The following is a 20,093-nucleotide window of genomic DNA, read 5'->3' as shown; positions in this document are numbered from 1 at the left end:
TTATAATGCTACCCTGGTTAGCCCCAATTTTGGCTTGTTTATCTGGATTAATCGTATTTACCTTACAACAACTTGCATCTATTTTATGAACTATACATGAAGATGCCAACAATTAATATTAATTAGTCAGATTTAAAGCGAGGTGCATATTTCTCTACATATTTTACAATACACAATGACAGGAAAGAAACTACTCCAGATAAATAGGTGGAATGACTGATTTATTATCTATCAAACACTCATAAAAAGGGAACTCATACCTTGACAGTCATCGAACTGAATCAGTTGGCTCATCATCGATCTTGCCGATGGCCTCAAGTATTGATGAGTACGTAATCAAATCATACTCAAATCCCATTGTGTTCATCTCTTTCATCAGCTTAGCTGCCTCCTCAAACATACCGGCATGACTTAAAGCACCAAGAACTGTGTTGTAGGAGACAGCATCTGGTTTTATCTTAGATAGTTTCATGTTGGAAAGCATCTCCATTGCACGTTGCGGGCCACCTGTCTTCCCCAATCCATTCAAGATGATATTATAAGAATTGATATCAGGAACACAGCCTTGTTCTTGCATTGTTCTAAGTATGGAAAGTGGTTCATCTATCATGCCAACCCTTACCATTCCAGACATGAGAGCATTGTAGGCATAAATGTTAGGATTGCATCCAAGTTTCTTCATCTCATCAAAAAGATCCATAGCATCATTAAGTCGTCCCCCCTTGCCTAAATGCTTGATCATCACAGCGTATACTCGAGCAGTGGAAGAACCACAATTTTCTTTTAATTCTTGGAATAGCTCGCTTGCGGCTTCATAACGTTTAGCTTTTCCAAGAGCATCGATTAGGCTACAATAGGCTGCTGGGCATGGAGGAAAGCCCTTCTCATCCATCTCCTCGAGCAACATCAAGGCTTTCTCCACTCTATTGGTTTTGCAAAATCCATCAATGAGAATTGAATAAGTGAAGGAACTGGGAGCAATTCCTTTTTGCTTCATTTTCTCAAACCATGAGGCAACATCTGATGCATGGGATTTCGACTCAAAAAGTGCTTTGATGACAGTATTGTATGTAACCACAGTGGGGATACATTGCAGGGTCTCCATCTCCTCAAACAGTCTTATGGCATCATCCAAACGCCCAGCCTTGCCTAAGATGTTTATCATATTATTCATGAGCACTGTGTCTGGCCTACAACCCTCTTGTTGCATTTCAAGAAAGAAATCATAAGCCTCATCGACTCTTCCAGCTTTACCTAGGCCCTTGATCAACTCAGTGTAAGTAAAGACATTTGGGATGCAACACTGATCTCTCATCTCACGGAACAAACTCAATGCCTCCTCGACATTTTCTGATTTGAAAAACATGCTGATCAGAGTGGTATACATTCTTGCAGGAGGTTGCATCCTATTCTCTTTCATCTCTTCAAACAACCTAACTGCAGAATCTGCACGACCCAATTTACAAAAAGTTGAAATGAGTGCAGTGTATGTAACTGTATCCGGGAAACAATGACCGTCATTACACATCTCATTGTAAAGCTCATGAACCTTCTCATGATGGCCCTCCTGCATCAGCATAATGATCATGCTATTATAAGCATTAGAAGATGGTTGACATTTCCGCGTCTTTATCTGATAAAAGATTGAGCATGCCTTGTTCACCATCTTGGCCCTGCCCAATATCCTGATTATATCAGATAACTCCACAGGTGTAATTATACAAGGGCTTCGAACCATGTCCAGAACTGTCTTCCACATCTCACCAACTAGTCCTGCTTCATCCAAACAATGTATCAAAGCCATGTATGTGTACGAATCATGCTCAAAGTTCTTTCTTTTCCCAGCCCATCTGAAGAACTGGATCTTCACATTAATATCAACATCTGTCTTGAGGACCTCACGAACCAACCGGTGATCGACTCTTAGCATGAGAACCTCTAAAGCCTTCTCCGCATCGGGCCCCCACTTAAATATCTTCAATATTCTGACAAACCTCTCATCCAATGGTCGGGCAGATCGCGCATATCTCGGAGCCACTGTCGAGGTCGCAGTCTCATCTCTAGGATTCGGAAGCCGGAACATCTGAACAATTTCATTCTCTACGCAATCCATATTGTCAGAATCAATAAGAAGCTCATCAAATAAGCATATGAAGAAAGATTAGAGATGCTACTATTTCAGATCGGTTTCAATTATGTTAGAAAGTAATGGTCTATACCACCAGTAGATATGCTCCAGATAAAATATGAGTACAAACACCATTTTAGAGAGTTCTCACAAGAAAACCCAACAAGGAATAAGCTTTCCTCTAACCAAAAACTAAGGAAGATACTAAATATCATTGATGATATAGCAGGAAAATGTTATGCATATCACCTGTTTGTTTTAATCTCCTACTGAGCTGAGGCGAGGATGATACGAGCCGCTTGGAGAGGAGAACAACCAAACTGGAAGGCAAAGCCCCTCTTCTTCTTAAACACCAACGACTCATGAGAGGAATAAGAGAAAAGGATTGGTTGGATATCCCCGTGCTGATAGCCTGATAGCAAGAGGGAAGCTGGCGAGACTCGAGAGGCTTTATTGGCGCCAAGCCTTGGTCACCATTATAAGTCTAGAATGGCAATTTATTTTGGTGCGCCGCAATTTAACTAGTGGATCCGATAACCCGCGAATTGAATCCACTATCTTCGGTTCGGACCTATATGTGTCATATCGGATCAAACTATGTTTGGATCGAACCAAAAACCGGTCCATTTAGTATGTACTCTAATTGGGCCAGGATGGGCTAGATTTGTTTATAAACACCAATGGATTCAAACACTTGTATGATTGTATCTCATAATTGCCCAGCTTTTGCTTGGGAAAAATCCCCTGTACACTTCAAAATTAAGCAATTAACTCCCCCGAGACCAAATTATAATTGGAACATAAAAAGACTGAATTACCCCCATGGAAATTTAGTCTGATTTGTACATAGAGGGATAGTTTGATTATTTTATTATTTATTTATGGTAAGAAATATTAACGCCAATGGAACACCGCTAGTTTTGGATGAAAAATCTAATAATTATAATTTAGTCTAGACCATATGAGAGTTAATTGTTAAGTGCTTTAAATTTGTAGTATCGCGAGTAAGTTAAAATTGAGCTAGACGATAACGGGATAAATTGTAATTTACCTAGCAGGTTTGTAAGGTTGTTTTTGTACTCATGAAATTGGTAAAATTATGTTTTAAATAGAATTTTATTTATATAATGTAAAAAAAAATTATGTATAAGTTTTAGCATAAGTTATTGAAGTGTTTAATTTAGAATATTGAAATGAAAAATTGAATTTCAAATTGCCGTTCTAACTCTATAGTAGTGGTTCGAACTCACTTTAGTGGGCGGCTTTCTAATGCATATATAAATTGCAAATTTTCTAAGTTGACATGTATTATTTTTGACACAATTTTGACATTTTATGGAGGAGCTATATAAGGACTTAAAACCTAAGCATAAGTTCTCTTTAGTGTTATGAGCCTTCCACTTTGAAGTTTAGGAGATATCAAAAATCGCAGTTCTCTGGGAGAGTTCGCGATAGAAGGTGTTGGAATATTTTCAAAGATCTCATCTTTATTGCATCCTAAAAGGTTTCATCTTGAGAGTTACTAACATAATAACATTAATCTAAAGGGTCACTGAGGTTAAAAACGAATCACAACACGGAAAGCAATACATAGTGGAGTGAGGTCTTATGGGCAATCTGTAAATCCATCTTATAACTTCTACGTTTAGTTTTAATTGGTTATCATAGTTTTCTTTTACTTTAGATTTAAAGGTTTTTCTACTTAAAAATTCTCTCCTAGAGTTTATATATATATATATATATTAGTTGATATATAATTTGTCTTTCCCAATCACTTATGTTTGATTTGAGCTGAACATACAAACGATGAAGTAAGAGCCCAGGTGGCTGAACAGCTAGCTTTGAACTAAGAACTCCTTGTGAGGCTTTTTTTTGTTTTTTTTTTAGGAAGAGAGTTGTATTAGCAAGCAGCAGAGTCCAAAGACATAAGGTTACAAAATATTAAGGGGAACTGGATCACTCGACCCTATCACCTAGCCCCGAGAGGGCAAGAGGCTTTCCAACCCTGGCTAGCACCAAGCCCCAATCTGCTGCTTTATTGTCTTCTCTAAATATATGATATATCCTTACATCTAAGAAGGAATTCAAAATAGAAAAACACGCAAATACTGTTAAAAATTGGGTCAAATTCAGTTTCAGCAAATTTTCAGCATGTATTAGCATTTCTGTGCCACGCGTTCGAACGCGGGCTCCAGACAGAGAGCAGTCTGTGATGCAGGCATTCGAACGGCCCCTGTCTCGTTCGAATGCGAGCCAACACGAGAGCAGACTTTCTGCAGGCGTTCGAATGGCCTTAGCCGCGTTTGAACGCGAGCCAACCATAGAGTAGTTGTTTCTACAGGCATTCCAACGGCCCCCTCCTGCGTTCGAACGCCCCTTTATTTCTGCCGTATTGATATTAGGCGCGTTCGAATGCACTCCTGAGGGCGTTTGAACGCGACATGAAAAATCCCCAAATCTGAACCTGACTATAAATACTAAAAGGGTTTTTTTAAGGTTGTGTGGTTGGAACAACATTTATGAGAGTTGAGCCACCATTATAAGGAGAGTGATTTGAGTTGTTAAACTCTTTGTAAGTGAGTGATTTGCAGGGTAAAAAAGATTGCTCCGCCCGTGAACGTAAGCACATCGCCGAACCATGTAAATCTTGTCTCTCTCTCTATTGTCTCCATTATTAGTGATTGCTTGCATTAGGGTGTTAATCCGTAATTAGAACTTGCTTAGAGCTTTTCTATCACCATTAACATCTCTTTAAAAGTTTTCTTAGCATTGCTATTGGTTTTTTTTCACTATTCCCATTTGAACTATTTGAGGGTGAAGGTCTTGCTTCTGCTACCTTCACCCATTTGAGAATGCACCAAGACTGCGAAGTCCCCCGTTTGAAGAATCTGCACTATCTTAGTCGAGTCAGATTCAAGCACAAGACTCCGACCCGATCTCACTAACCGTAGCCCCACACGGATCGCCCACGCATCCTTCAGCAATGCCGACCCAAGGGGTAGGCTCTCAAGCAGCCGCGATGAGGCCGCCCCTATTCTTAATGGAGATCACTTCTTTGTACCTCTTCTTTTTCTGATTTTCTTTTTACCCCTTTTCTGATAAATGCTGCCATATGATCTGAATTCCCAGTCTTTTCAGATCCACATACCCTATTAAAACTATAAACTAATAGATAAAATAACAAATCTAAGAGCTCGGACTTGCCAAAGAACTAGCTAGCTAGACCCACCTGAAGTGGAGCTTCCAATGAGCTAGCTTTGAACTCAGTGTTTGATTTGATAGATGGAGCATGGCGTATAGCTTTCACAGGTCAACTTGTCTACTTGGTATTCCAACAAAACTACTTCCATTGGTCAAGGCCACCATCTGCAAACTGTTTGCCTGTGACACAAGGAACCAAATTAGAACAAACACCAAGGGAAGCTTCCCCAAAAGCTCCTCGCTTATCTAATCACTGACCACTGCAAGCGTGCAGTTCCTTGTGGTCTGCCTACTTACATAGATAGATAGATAGCTTGATTCAAACAAGAGAAACAGAAGAAGTCAATTGAGAAGAAGACACTTAAATCACATGAAATGGCCAGCAAATTAAAGGTGGCGAAGTGCAATGGCATGGCTGGCAATTTGCCCTTGTCAGTTATCCTTCCTCCCTAACCAAAGTTGATTGCAAGCTGTTGGAGTGCCATTGGAGCCTTTTGGGTGAGGGATCTATGCCAAAATAGTAATTGCTAAGGTTACCTGATAAGTTGTTGAATAGGATTTCCTACGTGGTCGATTAAGAAAGAAAGGTAACATTGTAGAGTGTTTTGTTTCCTTTTGTTTGAAAAGAAAAAGAAAAAGAAAACAGTCATTAATTAACCACCACTGTTGTAAAACCCTCCATTGAGGTTACAACAACTGAGAGAGGAAATTAAACCTCTTCCCAAGTAACCCTAAAATTAGAGTTAGTCCACCTCATATGTAATGCAATATCTAGATAAAGAGATGATTTTCTTCTCTAAAAGCTTTTTAGATTCAAACTGTAGTTTTTATTCTTTTATACTCTAACATTCATGTGTATTTCTAGCCCGAGATATTTTAATATGCCTATGAAATGTATTTGAACTAAAGTAAGAGGCTTTAGATTTCAAATGACAACATTCAAATAAGATTTATGCTTTAATGCCATATATTATCCTCGCAAGGATCAGAATGCAAAGTCGCATATGAGCCAAGAAACCTGCACAGTAATAAAATCATGTAAACAAGACTCATCAATAGGGAAGTCTTAACACGAAATGAGACGCTAGGCAAATATATTAAATGGGGCTCTTTTAAAGTTAATAACAAGAACTATATAATTTTTATATAAATAGATTATTTATCTAAATATTGTTCTTCTCTTATGAAATAAGCATTGATCGAGTAGGGGGTGATACCATGAGTCGAATGATGAGTGGTGGTGAGACGGCAAGGATCGGCTAAGTTAAAGGAGTCAGCATCGATCCAATGACTAGCGGTGGTTGAACTGTGAACATAGATCAAATCGGAGGCGTTATCGTATGCCGGGCAGCCATGTCGGTTAGCGGTCGGATGTCGGTTAGGCAACGGTATCATCGTCTCCGATTCACCGTCTTGCCAATGGTGGTCAGTAATGCTAGGTGGTGGTTAGTGAGAGATAGGATCACTCTTTTAACTTAGAGAGAGTTAAAAGAGAGAAAGCTATATCATTTATATTCAAGTTGAGATTACATATGAGATTTTGTGGTGAAAGACTTTTATCTTTTTCTCATTAGATTATAGCAATTCAAGTAATGTGTTACAATTGCAAAAAGGCAATTAATATGTTCAATAGACAATAAAATCATGTTACGAAGGAAATCGAAATCACAACTAATTAATTGTGGTGCATGTATTAGTTCACTGATGGGTTCTTGGGACTTGCAAATTTAACTTGAGGCTTTAAAAAAATTAGTCTTAGGCTCCTTAAATATATGATTATAATTATTAATCAGACCATCCAGGCCCTGCTCGTCAACCTCCTCTTTGTTCTTTCCTTTTATTTCTTCTACCTTCTGTGGCTTTTGGACTCTTGTCTGTCTTCTTTGAGAGAGAGAGAGAAAGAGAGATATGAAAAATAAGAAAAAAAATCCATTGGGTCGCAGTAATTTGGGGTTCATCCTATTGGCCTATAGTGAGCCCACTATCCACTGAGGACAAAAAGAAAACCAATTGCCTAATGCTTTTACTTTCCTCTCTCTCTCCCTCTCCCTCTCCCTCTCTTCCCTCCATAAAAAGATTTCAAAACATAGCAAGAGACACATATATGAACCCAGAATTCCAAAGGACGATGCCTTGTTGAATGTCCTTGGAGAGGTGTAGTAGCACATTGTCGGGGCTTGGGAGTCTGGAATAATTACCAATTACTTTGTCTTTTGTAGCTTGTTCAAGATCCGAAGTACCTTTCTTCTTTTCTTTTTTCTTTTTTTCTTTTTAAGATTAACATACCACTGTGAGGTTTAATCATCCCACATAGAATAAAAATGTATAATAGAGAAAGAGGATAACTTTATAAGAACTTCATCTCTTAGTATGAGGGATATATAACCTGATACAAAGCAATTACGCAATAAACAACTTCTGACTCATTGAGGATGCATGCATGGCAAGCATCACACGTGATGCATGTCCATGGCAGTAGTAGATAATCCCAAAAGAAGACAGAAATACTTTACAGAAAGCCCAAACTGCCTATTGTATAAAGACATCGATCTCTTTATGGTGTACTCTTCGAAGCAACCAAATTTATTATTTCCTTCCTACAATGTAGAATGGTCACAGGGTATATCACCTAACGTTGGTTGTGTTATCACTTTCAAGCATGCATGCATATTGAAGAATGAACAAAGAATTGCCAGACCCCCCCCCACACACACCATTAATGAGAGAGGTGAGCATGCATGGGCAGTGTTGTCATCCAGATACAATTAATATATGCACTATATATATATATATCTATAGATAGATAGATAGATAGATAGATAGAAGAACAAAGAAGGAGATAGTGATATGACATGAGAAACATCCTGTTTGCTAGAGAAGCGGTAACCTTTGCTAGTTTTTTTTTATTATAAATTCTAAAAGGTCTTCTTTTTTCTTTGGTTTTTGGGTTGGAGTGCAACAAATCAATTAATTAAATCCAAGCATAGCTAGGCACTCTGAGTCCTTTCTTGTTTGCTTGCTTTAATGGTGGCTGCCTCCTTATTTTGGGATCTAGTGCAGGATGGCTTTAACTAGTGTTTGGAGTTTTGCAATAAATCGATCATGTAGATGATGCAAACGCTGTTTGCCCACATGCTTGGCATTTATTTCGATCGTTATAGGAATTTATATCCATTTTTTAGTTAAATTAGAGATACAAATACAAATAAAATCTTACCCATATATACTTTACAAACATTCTATGAATTCGTGCATATGCAGCATCATCCTATGCATCAATATAAATAGTAGGTAGTTAGATAGAGAATGAAACTATGACTAATAAGTTGCCACGATTATTTTGTTGGTAGAGTGTTTGTAAGCATGAATAACAATACTCTTAAAATAAGAGGTTTAAGTACACCATCAATTATCTAATGTATTTAACTGTCTAATGGTATATATAGATAGAGAAAAAAAAAATCAAATAACGATCTTAAATAAAAACTAATATGATCCTCATAGAGGGTAAAACTGATAATGCGATATAAATTTTATTAATAAAAAGTTAAACTAATATTTAAAGAAATGCATATTTAAAAATGTTTTACATAGTTTGAGAGAGTCAAATATATTTAAAAAAAAAATACTTTCAGCCTTTCAGGGTCCCAACTTCTCAAAAAATGGAATAAAAAAGACAAAAATAAACTATAAAAAATCCAACACTACTTGAATTCAAATTAACCACACTTTCAGGGGGCTTTAATAAAGTGAACTTAGACGTAAGAATAAAAAGAAAGAGAAAAAGGGAAACAAAAAAAGACTTGTCTAGGGAAAGGGAAACCAAAATTACTCAGTATGTACAATTAAAAGACACACAGAGAGTAGCAACAGTAAGATAAAAAGAGAATCAAATATATGTTGTCTGCATGAGATGTTGATATGATACACCTGACCACGGTTTCTCTCCACGTGTATCAATAAATGAGAGTACTTGAGTCGGACCGTGGGCCATGCAACAAAACTTCTTCCTACCCAATCCACCCACTGTAGTTTTATACATATAAAAACGCACGAGACTCCTATTAAAATATTACATACTAAGTTTGCATATTAAAAATGGTCATAGAATCAACTCTAATTCTAAATAATTATTATATATAAAATTAATTAATAACGTGGATGAGTTATCTAGAGAGTGGATCCGTAAACTACGAAAGGAAGATAGAGCATTTGAAATGAGATTAAAATGTAGGTGGTGATTTGCAGACACCCCAGTGTCAGTTAATCTACTGCACCACGTAGATTGGCATCTTGTGGTTGGTTGCTAATAAACAATTAGAATGTTTAAACCCTTTTACTTGCTACCGTAGCAAATTAATAGTGCCAAGTACCTGAATACAGGAAATTCCTACAGTCTGTGCTACAGACAATCTGTTCACAATAACATTCCCCTCGTTCTATTTGCCCCCTAGATCACCAACTTTATTCTCTCAAGTGCTCAAACGACAAGCTACCACTCCACCTATAATAATTACCCAATAATTCCACTTCTAACTTAGTTTCTCTCCCTCTTTTCAAAAAAATATATTATATATATATATATAAGCTGCATACCACTTCCTGTTATCCAATTCAAAACTAAGATAGAAAGAGCTAGAGAAAGAAAGCCAAATGGAGGAGAAGAGTAGTAGTAGTAGTAGTAGTAGTAGTAGGCTTAAAGAGAGGGTAGCAAAAATATTCCAGCCTAAGTCTCTTCTCCGCTCATCCTGCAAAGCTTCCACCTCCTCCGCCGCCGCCGCCGCCACGCGGAGCACCGCAAACTCCTCAAGCCAAACACTTCTCTCGGACGTCGCCGTCGTCCCCCGCCGCCATCGTGTCCACGCCGACACTAACCTTGTTGGCCTCGGCCGGTCCAAATCCTTCTCGGCTGTCGACAGCCATCGCCGCAATTTCTCGGTAGATTGTGGCGGCTGCCGGCCTAACCGCGACGCGCTTCCACCTCCTCTGGTGGTGAAAAATGTGAAGACGAAGGATTCGAAGGGTTTAAAGAAGGAGAGGAGGATTAGAGAGAACGGTGGGTTTTATGTGAACGGCGAGGGGGAGGGGAGGACGTGTCCACCCTCTTCTCCTTCCATGCATTCTTCTTATTACGAGAAGAAGAAGAAGAAGAACAGGAAGAAGAAGAGCAAGAAGCTCTTAACTAACGCTTATGGGTTCAGCTCTTCTTCCTCTCTGGAGAGCGACGACGGCTATGGCTTCTTTAGCAGCGAAGAGGAAGTAGTCAAAGGCGAGAAAGAGACCTTCTTCTCATCGAGAAGCTTCTCCTCCGACTCCTCCGAGTTCTACCAGCGTCCACTGTCCAACTCTTCCAAGAAGAGTAGTTCTAAACGGAAGCAGTGCAAGCATAGCAAGAAGAAGAAGAAGAAGAGCAACTCTTCTCGGCGTTTGCCGCCGCGGAGATTGGCGTCGAGCTGCGATGGCTGCAAGGTGAGAGAAGGCTTCCGCCCGTTGGTGTCGACGGTGGCTGCGAAGGAGACGAAGAAGGGATTCGCCGTCGTGAAGCGATCGAGCGATCCCTACAACGACTTCCGGACGTCGATGGTGGAGATGATCGTCGAGCGGCAAATCTTTGGAGCCAAGGATTTGGAGCGGCTTCTCCATTCCTACTACTCCTTGAACTCACCTCACCATCACCCTGTTATCCTTCAAGCCTTCTCCGACATCTGGGTCGTTTTGTTTGCTAATTAAATGCTATGTTCTTGGTTTCTCTTACTAATTAGCGTAAGTTTAATTAGTCTAGTTCTTGTAAGCTTCTTTCATCAAAAATCTTAACTTAGTGCTTCTTTTTGAAGAGAAGATAATAAGAACTCATAGCGTTCTAATTGAATCCTAAGAGGAAATTAAGTTAAACTCCCAACCCTCCCGATATTTAAAAGTCAAAAGTGGAGAATCTAATTTAAGTAGTACATCACTAACTTGGGATTTGGGATATTCTTGAAACTTAGGAATGAAGTCTATTCACTAATATTTGTTTGAAACTTCGAGTGTGATCGTGCAATTTTCATGAGACAAGTGGATTTCTTTCTTCTTCTTCTTCTTCTTTTTGTTTAACAATACGTTGATGGGATTAGGTTGTGGCACTAACTTTTCAAAAAGTAAGTGGGATGCACCTAAGATTTGTCTCTTCTACTTACAGAAGAATTAGCAGCCACTAGGCTATTTTCTTTTGGCTTGTCTTTAGCTTGAAGCAAGCTCGATTCTCTCCCTTGTACGCGACGTCGCTGGGAGTCTTCTTGACCAGCTATTCACTTCGATTCTTGTTCCCAGATTTGATTGAATGATAGGAGGATTTATTGACGAGAGAGAGTGAAACTCACAGCCATATATTCTGCATGCTTATTTTATTGCCAACGTTTATATTAATAACTTATGAGTTTATAGTCTAATCATAGACTAGATAAAAAATAATAATAATAACATCATTATAATCTATGTCGTAGCTTGCTTGATAGGACTCCATTACAGTGATATTCTAGATCTAAACGTATGTATAATTGCTAATGACTTAATTAATTTCTCTATTATGCGAAGCTTAATGGAACAAGATAAAAACACAGAACGAAACTCGCAACTTACTAAGAAGTAGAGATCTCCACGTCGTTCGGGAAATTAATCGCGCATTATGGTCAAATTTCTCTCGCGAATCCAGTAGCCCCATTAATGTATATTATTACTTCATTGGATGCAATATAACAAGTGGCATCAAACCAAAGACTCCGTGGAAGGGATGGCAAAATTCCCCACGAGTTCAAACTTGAATCTAGTGAAACACTTAAACTTAAAATGGTTGGCCTTCTAACATCTAAGCTTAGATATCTGAGAGCAAGGGCTTAGAGTCTCAATCAAAAGCTGCCACTCTCTGTTATGATGTCAGAGGATCCAGCGGCGCAGCACCCAATTGGTAAAAGGTGGTCCATTCTGCAGCAAAGATAGCCAGAGTCCAGAGATATATACATTTAGACACCTAACTATATATATAGATATAGTTATAGATATAGATATAGATCTAAGATTGTAGATGTAATTTTGGCAGGATAAGTCTACATAGTATGTAACTCTGCCAGGAAAAGAAAAGGGTAGCCTAGAAGGAAGAGAATTCCTTTCCTGCATGCTCTGTAGCTGCAGCATAAGCATCTCATTGCTGCATTTGTAGCAGGAGAGGGTTTTAATGGAGGGGAGGAGAGGGTTTGGTAAGAGATCCCATCATGCAACTACCAACATAAAGGCAACTCTGTTACCAACGAATGCACAATGCGTTTTGCAGGCAATAGTAGGCCAGGCTTACTTAATAATACTAAGCCATGGCTGGGTATGAGGATATGTCTCTGTTTCTAGCTTTGACCGCCTAAGAAACTATGGTTCCTTCTTAGATATATCTTTCAGTACTTATCTCTAATTTCTTTCTATAATATTCTATAAAAGCGATTTAAAATTACAGAGACCTATTTATTTTGTTCTCTCTGTTTTTCTTTCAGAGAAAAGCTGACACTTAAATAGTGTCATCTGATGTGGCTAAAATTTAAACCGGAAAATAATCATAAATATGAGCCCGTATTTTCTATTCTCTGATGTGGTTTTAGTTTTTCAGGAATCAAAACAAAAATTTCCAATTAGTTAATTCTCCACATCAGATTTGCAATCAAAAGTTTTATTTATTTTTTTTCAACTAGTGGACTATATTTTATATAGCATGCTACCAAAGTATAGAGAGGTTCTGAGTATCTATGAACACTTTACAATCTTATAAGTATCCCAAGTCAACTCTAGAAGCCAAACAATTAATTTAAGACAACTGTTGAATATGTATGTGGAAAATATCTTAAACCACTCTAGGAGATTGGATCCATCTCATACTTGCTTAATATAATAATAATCGCGTAACAATAACCGTAGAAAGATAATTACAGCTATACAGATCTAATTCAAGATTGAAATAATCATTAAATAAATGTAGCAGTTACAAGATGAACTTATCGGCTATCTGCTGATCCTCACGACTAAATAAAGCTCTTACTCACTCAAACTAGGAAACTCGTAATGTGCTGCTTCCTTTGATTGATTTTTTAATTTCGATAACCCTCGAGATTAATATCTTCGTCATAGTGACCCTCTAGATAAAATTTTTCCTAATCTAAAGAAGATGAGATAGGTAAAATCTATTCAGCACATTCCTTCCACCGCGGATTCTCCAAAAGCGGCGATCTTGATATTTTCAATAACTTCAAATTGGTGGCTAAAAAAATAAATTTCAAAAGAGATGCCTTAGGGATTAGATCTAAAGCCCTTATACACCTCCTCCAAGAATAGTCCAAACTGCCCTTCAAACCAATGCATTCAAACCATATTTCCCTATCATGAAAATTCATTCTAAGTCATTTTCATTCCCAAGTGGTTAGGACTATTCTTCAAATGCCTATGCATAAAAAATTCTTTATTTGTTCTAATAGTTTGAACGACTCTCATTTATCTCATGCCTCTCGACATTAAGTTCTAATACATGTAGTTCATATATAAGATTTAATAACTGACCACAATCAAGTAAGTCTTTATATACCTCTTGCTACCGTTACTTTGCGACAGAGCTGTCTTGCTAAGTAGTAGTTGATTTACAGGTAAAATCCAACAATAGAGCTGTAATCATCAAATGCTTGCAGAGAAGACAACACAAGGAACTTTCTCCTTAGATATTACAAGCACTGCTAGAGAAACATCTAGATTATCCACGAGAAGCAAACTCTACACGATTTGCTTCAGAAACAGCTCGTTGTTTCAAGGAAAAGAGGCCTCCTAATATCTCATCTCTCAATCCACATATACAAAGATATTACAAATGAAAAAATTCTCAGCGAATAATATGGCACGACAGCGTCTGGATTATTATGCAGTCTTCATCTCCAACTCCTGTTTCAGCCCTAAAAAAAGTCCACAAATCTTCCACAAGGATCCAACTGCATGTTGAAATATGGAATAATCCCTCATTGTAGCATAATCATTTGACGAACATTTTATTTAGTGCTTCCTCAGTGTCTTGTTTGGAAAGGCACGTCTCTATGTCTTTAGCATCTGAGCTCGCAGTTCTTACATGCGCATAGTTATTGTTTGACTTTGTTCTTCTTTCAGTGATGGCAATGGAGATGTCATTTGGGAAAAGGTCATGAAGCACGAATGCATGAATAACTGTGGACAGCAACAAACCTGTTACAGTTATAGTCGATATCCCTGAGAGTGCAACTGACAATGACTGAGTAAACGGATTATCCACTTCTGATGCATATCTAATTGTTGCAATTGATGCCCCAGTCATTGGGAAAGTATATGCCCACCATGCCAGTGAAAACCTACAGAGATTATAGAAGATTTTAGAACGTGCCACATAGCTAAGGCATTTCCAAGCAAGATTCCTTCCAAAGGATAAAAAGAAAGTATCACTTTACCTGAATCCTCGAAAAAAGTTGATCCTAACAGCCTGCAAATGACATGTGACAATGCACAAATAATTTAGATGCCAATAAGTTACCACAGAAACTTAGATAATTTCTAAATTTACTGGTTAACACTACAATAACTGAGAGTCCAGGTGTTATATTGGCAGTTTGACACCCTACATGAGTACTGATTGAGAAACAGCATAGTTCAACAAATTTTCCAACAAACAAGTAGCTAATAAGTATGAAAATGTACTTTAAAGTTAAAGTCATGAAATTTGAAATAATGACAAGATAAAATTAACAATTACTTCCATACGTATACTTAAAATGGACTGGGAATTTGATTCTCTTAAAAGGAATAATTCTCCAACTTTTTCTAGTTTAATAAGTTCTGTCTCTTGCATTGTTGGACTAACTAATTATACTCTATACACCATTTCTGATATATTTGCTATAGAGAATAGAAAAAAAAAGAAAAAAAAACATTAGGTATTTTCGAACAGCTTAGATACTTACAAGAGAAACATAGAGGAACAGAGCAATGAAATAGGAAATCCTTGATCCATATCCAAATTCCCCTGTGATCTTTGCCCATGCCATGCAAGCAACACTAGGTGCTGCTACAAATAAAAAGAAGACTGGATGAAGCTCCTTTGGTAGAGTCTCATTTGTTGGAAGCCTCTGGTATAAAGTTACAAATAGTACAGAATAGTGAGCAAGTCCAATGGCAAAAAAGAAGATGGGCCCTTCTTTAAGTCCCATGGATGCACCAAGCAATGCACCAACAAAGTTACCCACAATAGATAAATGATTTGAAGGGTTAGCAACTTTTGAAAGTCTCCTTTGACCTCCAGACATCCACTGGCCATAAATCTTAAGCTCGAGGCACAAGATTGGTGTCATGAGCACATACCACAGAGCACCATGCAGATTAACTGCCACAGATGGCGGCACACCAAGTGCTAAAAATAGGCAGGCTATCCATGGAGCAAAGAAGAAATTGACTCGAATGGGATGATAGTACTCCCTGCGGACGGCTTCAAAGTATAATATAATTTTCAGAAAGTAGATCAAAGATACGATGCTCATTAACGCAAGTGAGATGCACCAGAGAACAATATTGATTTCTGGAGTAACATGCAGAAAGCTAGTGGAAGGAGATGAAGCTATATTCTTCCACAAGATAGCTTGGCTGCTTACACCAAGACACATACCAAAGGAGGATATTGGGAAGCGAAGAAGGAAAGGCCATTTCTTGTCTTCCGGAAGAACCAATTGCTCTGATTCCTGCAAAAGACTTCTCCAAGTAAGACAACTAGCCAAATTGTGAAACGAAAGAAGAGATAACTCTTAAGCTGCAGCAGGACATACTGCAAATAACTAAGTTATCTTGTTGGTCCTCAGTTAAAACACAAGTATCAGCTAGCCTAATCACATTGCAAAATTGACATTTTTGAGGAAGTGGGAGCTGGGTATTGGGTAATATTGATGTTTGGGTTCATAAAAACCTTTGCAAATATTTGATACCATAGCCCTGTAAATTAACTTAAAAGCTTTGCAAGACCACATAACATATCCTGCTTCTGTATGGTCCACAACAGTATCTATTGAGCATTGACTGCTATATCTTACTATTAAAATATTAAAACTCATTACAGAAGTTAGTTATTAAATTAGAAAAAGGAAAAACAAGAAGCAAGAGTGTCAAGAGACTGACGTATTACTCACCCTGAGAGTCTCAAGCTCAGGTCCTGCTAAAGCATCAAAATAACGATCCACTGGCGGTAGAGGCTCTGGTTCAGGAGCTTCTGCAGCAATAATCTCTTCTGTTTCCTGTGATTTTCCACGTAAGTTTGATATTTGTCTTTCAAGCTTACCAGACCATGTCTTAAAAGAATCATAGCGTTTATCTCTCAGCCTACTGCTCCGCAGCATCCTTTGCTGATCAGGAGTTGCCTTGGCATGTGAGTTTCGTAATGGCATGGGTTGAGAATGAAAGATTCCTTGCTTTGGCTGTTCAAAGTTGACAACCTTGAAATTAATAGGGAGATTTGGTTGCCCATTTGTACCATTAGCAACAGATCTCTGGCTAATTAGATCTCCCTGATCCTGTTCTATGTAAAGCCCGGAAGGTGATGATGGCATGCTAATGGACAGAGAATGTGCATGATGAGATTTGATCACTTGAACTGGTGAATCTGGTGAAGGAATATCAATTACATTAATCTGACTTTCAATGTCTTTAATCTCTAGCCCCTGAATAAAGTGCAAATACACATGTCAAACAAGGATGTGAATAAAAATAAAATATAGTTCAAGAAAAAAAATACTCTCTAATATTTAGCTAGAAATTTTCTTACAAGTGAACTGGAGATAAAGAATGTCCAAAAAGGAGAAGCATATTCATGAATATCATATATGCAAAGAGTAAGCCCCCCCAAAAGTTCACAAATTTTTAAGGCACCTTGAGTTCAAGAGAGAAAATGACTCAATGAAAGATAGACTATTTCCAAAATACATAATCATTTGGCAAATTACATATGTACATAGGTATGTTCATCAATAGCCATTAGGGTATGAAAACTTGATATCTCAACAGAAAGACAGTAAACCTACTATAAAAGTTGTATTTTCTGGCCGCGGGCTGGGAATGGTATCAAATCCATCAACTTTTGATTGGACAGCTGTGAGAAGAGATGGAAGTTCTTCTTGGAAACCCTGCATAGCTGAGGCTTGAAACTCTTTGTTTTCCACCATAACAAATTGCCCTACGCCACACCAAAAAAAAAAACATCAGATAAGTGATTCATCATTTGCGATGAAATTGCCTCTTAAGGGACTGGAAAGTGAAAACATAGAAAAAGAAACATCAAGTTAATTTGTTTCTCTTAACTAACCAGACTTATGATTCGTATGTTAAGACTGGTAGAATATTAAGAAAAGAAGAAAAACCAATTGTTTCTTCAAAGTTCTGTATACTGGTTCTGCTGACATTGAACAAACTCATAATGAAAGCCAGAAGTAATAATCTCTTTGAAGATATAACAGCAAGTGATACCTGGAATGATACAGTCCTTTGGTACAAAAACAGAAAAGCATTTCAAGGCAATGAGGGAAGTAGAGCTTCTCTTAGTTCTTGAGCCAAAGTGGCCCACTTGTCCGGACACCTTGACAAGTATAGAAACACTACATGCCACCGAATCTCAGAGTAATTAGTGACCATGTGCTTCAGATCAACTTTGCTACACCTAAGAAACTTTTGTCTCTAAACAATGGTATTCTACACATCAGCCTTGACTAATTTAAATTCCAAGGAAAAAGTTCAGATGCTTTTAAACTAGGTGGCATAGGGATACATAAACTATAAAACAAGAGCATGTGCCAGCCATTGTCTGAGTTGGAAGGATATCTTAATGTCATATTTAAAAGAATAGCAGGACCACAAGCAAACAAACAAATTCTTCCTCGTAGAGAAAATATATCAACCACGTAACAGACACGAAGTAGCAAATGCAATATCGATTCACTCAACCCAAACATCTGCAGAAGCCTCTTTTGCTCACAAACTAAACACACCCATATCCTAATCCACCCAAAGAACCATCTTTTCTATCAATCAACTCCCAAGGTGGGACTTTTAGCCAAAAATAATGCTCCATAGGAAAACCAAAAGATTGAAAGCAACGGTAAATAACCCAATTACCTCAAATTGAGTTCCGAGAAATATATCCAACATACAAGAAACGCGCTTGTAAACGATGTTGCGACGGCCAAAGGAGATTCCTAGCAAGGGATAACACCGAGATCGTCGAGAGGCCTCGAAGGATTCGGAAAAAATTGCCATTTTCCTTTCTCTATAGGGAAAGAAATCTACCATGAGGTCGGCTTCGATTCTCTTTAGAATCGAATTCTCCTTTTTCTTTTTTCCCTCGCGAATCTCGCGCGGGCTTTTCGGGCCCCGGGCGATGGATCGGATTGCGCAGGAGACCCAGCCCTAAATTTTTTACGCAGTTGGATTACGATTAGCGGGGAGACGGGGAGGGAAGAAGCCGAGAGGAGAGGACACCTCGAGCGAGCAGCGGAGGTTAGCCGTTAAAGCCCTGCGATGGGAATTGGGATGGCACGTGGCGGGACCTTCCTTACGCGACAAGTGTACGGCGACGATTTGCCGAAAACGATTGTCACGTCAGAGGTCACACTTTTCTCACACATGCCAACTGTGTTGACGCAAGTAGCATCTGTTCTGGTGCACGAATCTTGATGCTCGGAGAAAAGAAAATTTGAGAGAAAGAAAAGGGAACAAAGCTGATCAAAAGGAAAGGTGAAAAATGGAAAGTAGTAAGATGTAATTTCCAGGGATCTAATTTGCTCCCAGTTGATGCCAATGGCAATGGTGGTGAGAGAATAGAGATGCCATAATTATCCTTCTCTTCTGGAATCCAAACAAAGAGAAAAGGATAGGTTTGAGGAATAGGGAAGGAAATAGCTAGCAAAGAGACAAGGAGGAGAAAGACCAATATGGAGGCCAGTGAGAGAGATCAACAAAAGAAAGAAGAAGAAGAAGAAGAAGAAGAAGAAGAAGAAGAAGAAGAAGAAGAAGAAGAATATATATATATATATATATATGAAGTAGTAAACTAGTAGCTCTATATGTATGAAATCTTACAAGCATTAATATCACCAGGTAAATCAAAACAAATATTCATGAGTCGAAGCTAAACATACCACTTAGTGTTTTCTTGGATCGATCTTGTAGACAAGCAATGGACTCTCTCTCTCTCTCTCTCTCTCAAGCAAGCAAATGAAGAGTGGGGGCGGGGGATTGTAGCAATATATAGAGAGGTATTGTACAACCACAGCTGGTTCCAGAGAAAGAGGAAAAGGAAGTAAAGTCCTACAACCACAAGGCACAATATATATCAATTAGCCCAACGCCACCATTTATATATCGCGTAGCCCTCTTCCATACCTTTCTCTTTTTTCTTTTATATATATATATATATATATGACATTGTTTTGGGGCCATCCACGCTTCTTCTAGCAATGAAGACTAAAGCACTTTTTTGTTGTATTATTGATGATGTAAATTTCTTTTCTTTTTTTTATTTTCTTCCCCTCTTTTCATTTATTATGTATTAATTTTGTTGGGAGACCGGAGAATCCTACTTCAAGTGCAACAGATCTAATATAAAGAACCTAATATTTTATGAGTAATTTCTTCTCTTTTCTATAACCAAATTTATGTAATTAATTCGCATGATAACTTGATGCATGGGTCAAATTGCGTGAGGAAA

The 20,093-nt window shown here is 38.2% G+C and overlaps 3 protein-coding genes across 5 annotated transcripts; 1 reads left to right on the top strand and 2 right to left on the bottom strand.

Annotated features, from left to right (window-relative positions):
* Positions 1-103: 103 nt before the first annotated feature.
* On the bottom strand, positions 104-2,608 carry LOC140781670 (pentatricopeptide repeat-containing protein At3g16010). The gene is made up of 2 exons (XM_073127758.1): positions 2,378-2,608; positions 104-2,100 (listed from the first exon to the last, which is right to left on the bottom strand). Exons 1-2 carry the CDS (start codon positions 2,490-2,492, stop codon positions 269-271), a joined length of 1,947 nt encoding a protein of 648 aa, XP_072983859.1. The 5' UTR covers positions 2,493-2,608; the 3' UTR covers positions 104-268.
* Positions 2,609-9,931: 7,323 nt separating this feature from the next.
* On the top strand, positions 9,932-11,172 carry LOC140782339 (uncharacterized). The gene has a single exon (XM_073128857.1). It carries the CDS (start codon positions 9,983-9,985, stop codon positions 11,057-11,059), a length of 1,077 nt encoding a protein of 358 aa, XP_072984958.1. The 5' UTR covers positions 9,932-9,982; the 3' UTR covers positions 11,060-11,172.
* A 2,810-nt stretch (positions 11,173-13,982) lies between these two features.
* LOC140780947 (S-type anion channel SLAH2-like) lies at positions 13,983-19,710 on the bottom strand. 3 transcript variants are annotated; one of them, XM_073126680.1, is made up of 7 exons: positions 18,503-18,868; positions 17,416-17,567; positions 16,528-17,055; positions 16,014-16,086; positions 15,316-15,836; positions 14,806-14,837; positions 13,983-14,709 (listed from the first exon to the last, which is right to left on the bottom strand). In XM_073126680.1, the coding sequence occupies exons 2-7, from the start codon at positions 17,554-17,556 to the stop codon at positions 14,361-14,363; spliced, it is 1,644 nt and encodes a 547-aa protein (XP_072982781.1). In that variant the 5' UTR covers positions 17,557-17,567; positions 18,503-18,868; the 3' UTR covers positions 13,983-14,360. The 3 variants fall into 3 exon arrangements, with proteins under 3 accessions (XP_072982781.1, XP_072982780.1, XP_072982779.1); XM_073126679.1 differs by lacking the exon at positions 18,503-18,868 and adding an exon at positions 19,525-19,710 and having other exon boundaries at positions 15,316-16,086; XM_073126678.1 differs by having other exon boundaries at positions 15,316-16,086.
* Between the last annotated feature and the right edge of the window lie 383 nt (positions 19,711-20,093).

The sequence above is a fragment of the Typha latifolia genome, chromosome 2, assembly GCF_019914945.1.
Source record: "Typha latifolia isolate L0001 chromosome 2, TyphaL0001v2, whole genome shotgun sequence".
Taxonomy (NCBI): Eukaryota; Viridiplantae; Streptophyta; class Magnoliopsida; order Poales; family Typhaceae; genus Typha; species Typha latifolia.
Note: the sequence above shows the minus strand (reverse complement) of the source record. Positions and strands in the feature narration are given on the sequence as shown.

Coding starts and splice junctions, on each gene's coding strand:
- LOC140781670 (XM_073127758.1), bottom strand. CDS start 2,492: ATGAGTCGTTGGTGTTTAAGAAGAAGAGGGGCTTTGCCTTCCAGTTTG. Junction 2,101..2,377: donor TAGGAGATTAAAACAAACAG/GTGATATGCATA, acceptor TGGATTGCGTAG/AGAATGAAATTGTTCAGATG.
- LOC140782339 (XM_073128857.1), top strand. CDS start 9,983: ATGGAGGAGAAGAGTAGTAGTAGTAGTAGTAGTAGTAGTAGGCTTAAA.
- LOC140780947 (XM_073126679.1), bottom strand. CDS start 17,556: ATGGTGGAAAACAAAGAGTTTCAAGCCTCAGCTATGCAGGGTTTCCAA. Junction 17,056..17,415: donor CAGAAAATACAACTTTTATA/GTAGGTTTACTG, acceptor CACTTTATTCAG/GGGCTAGAGATTAAAGACAT. Junction 14,710..14,805: donor AACTTTTTTCGAGGATTCAG/GTAAAGTGATAC, acceptor TAATCTCTGTAG/GTTTTCACTGGCATGGTGGG.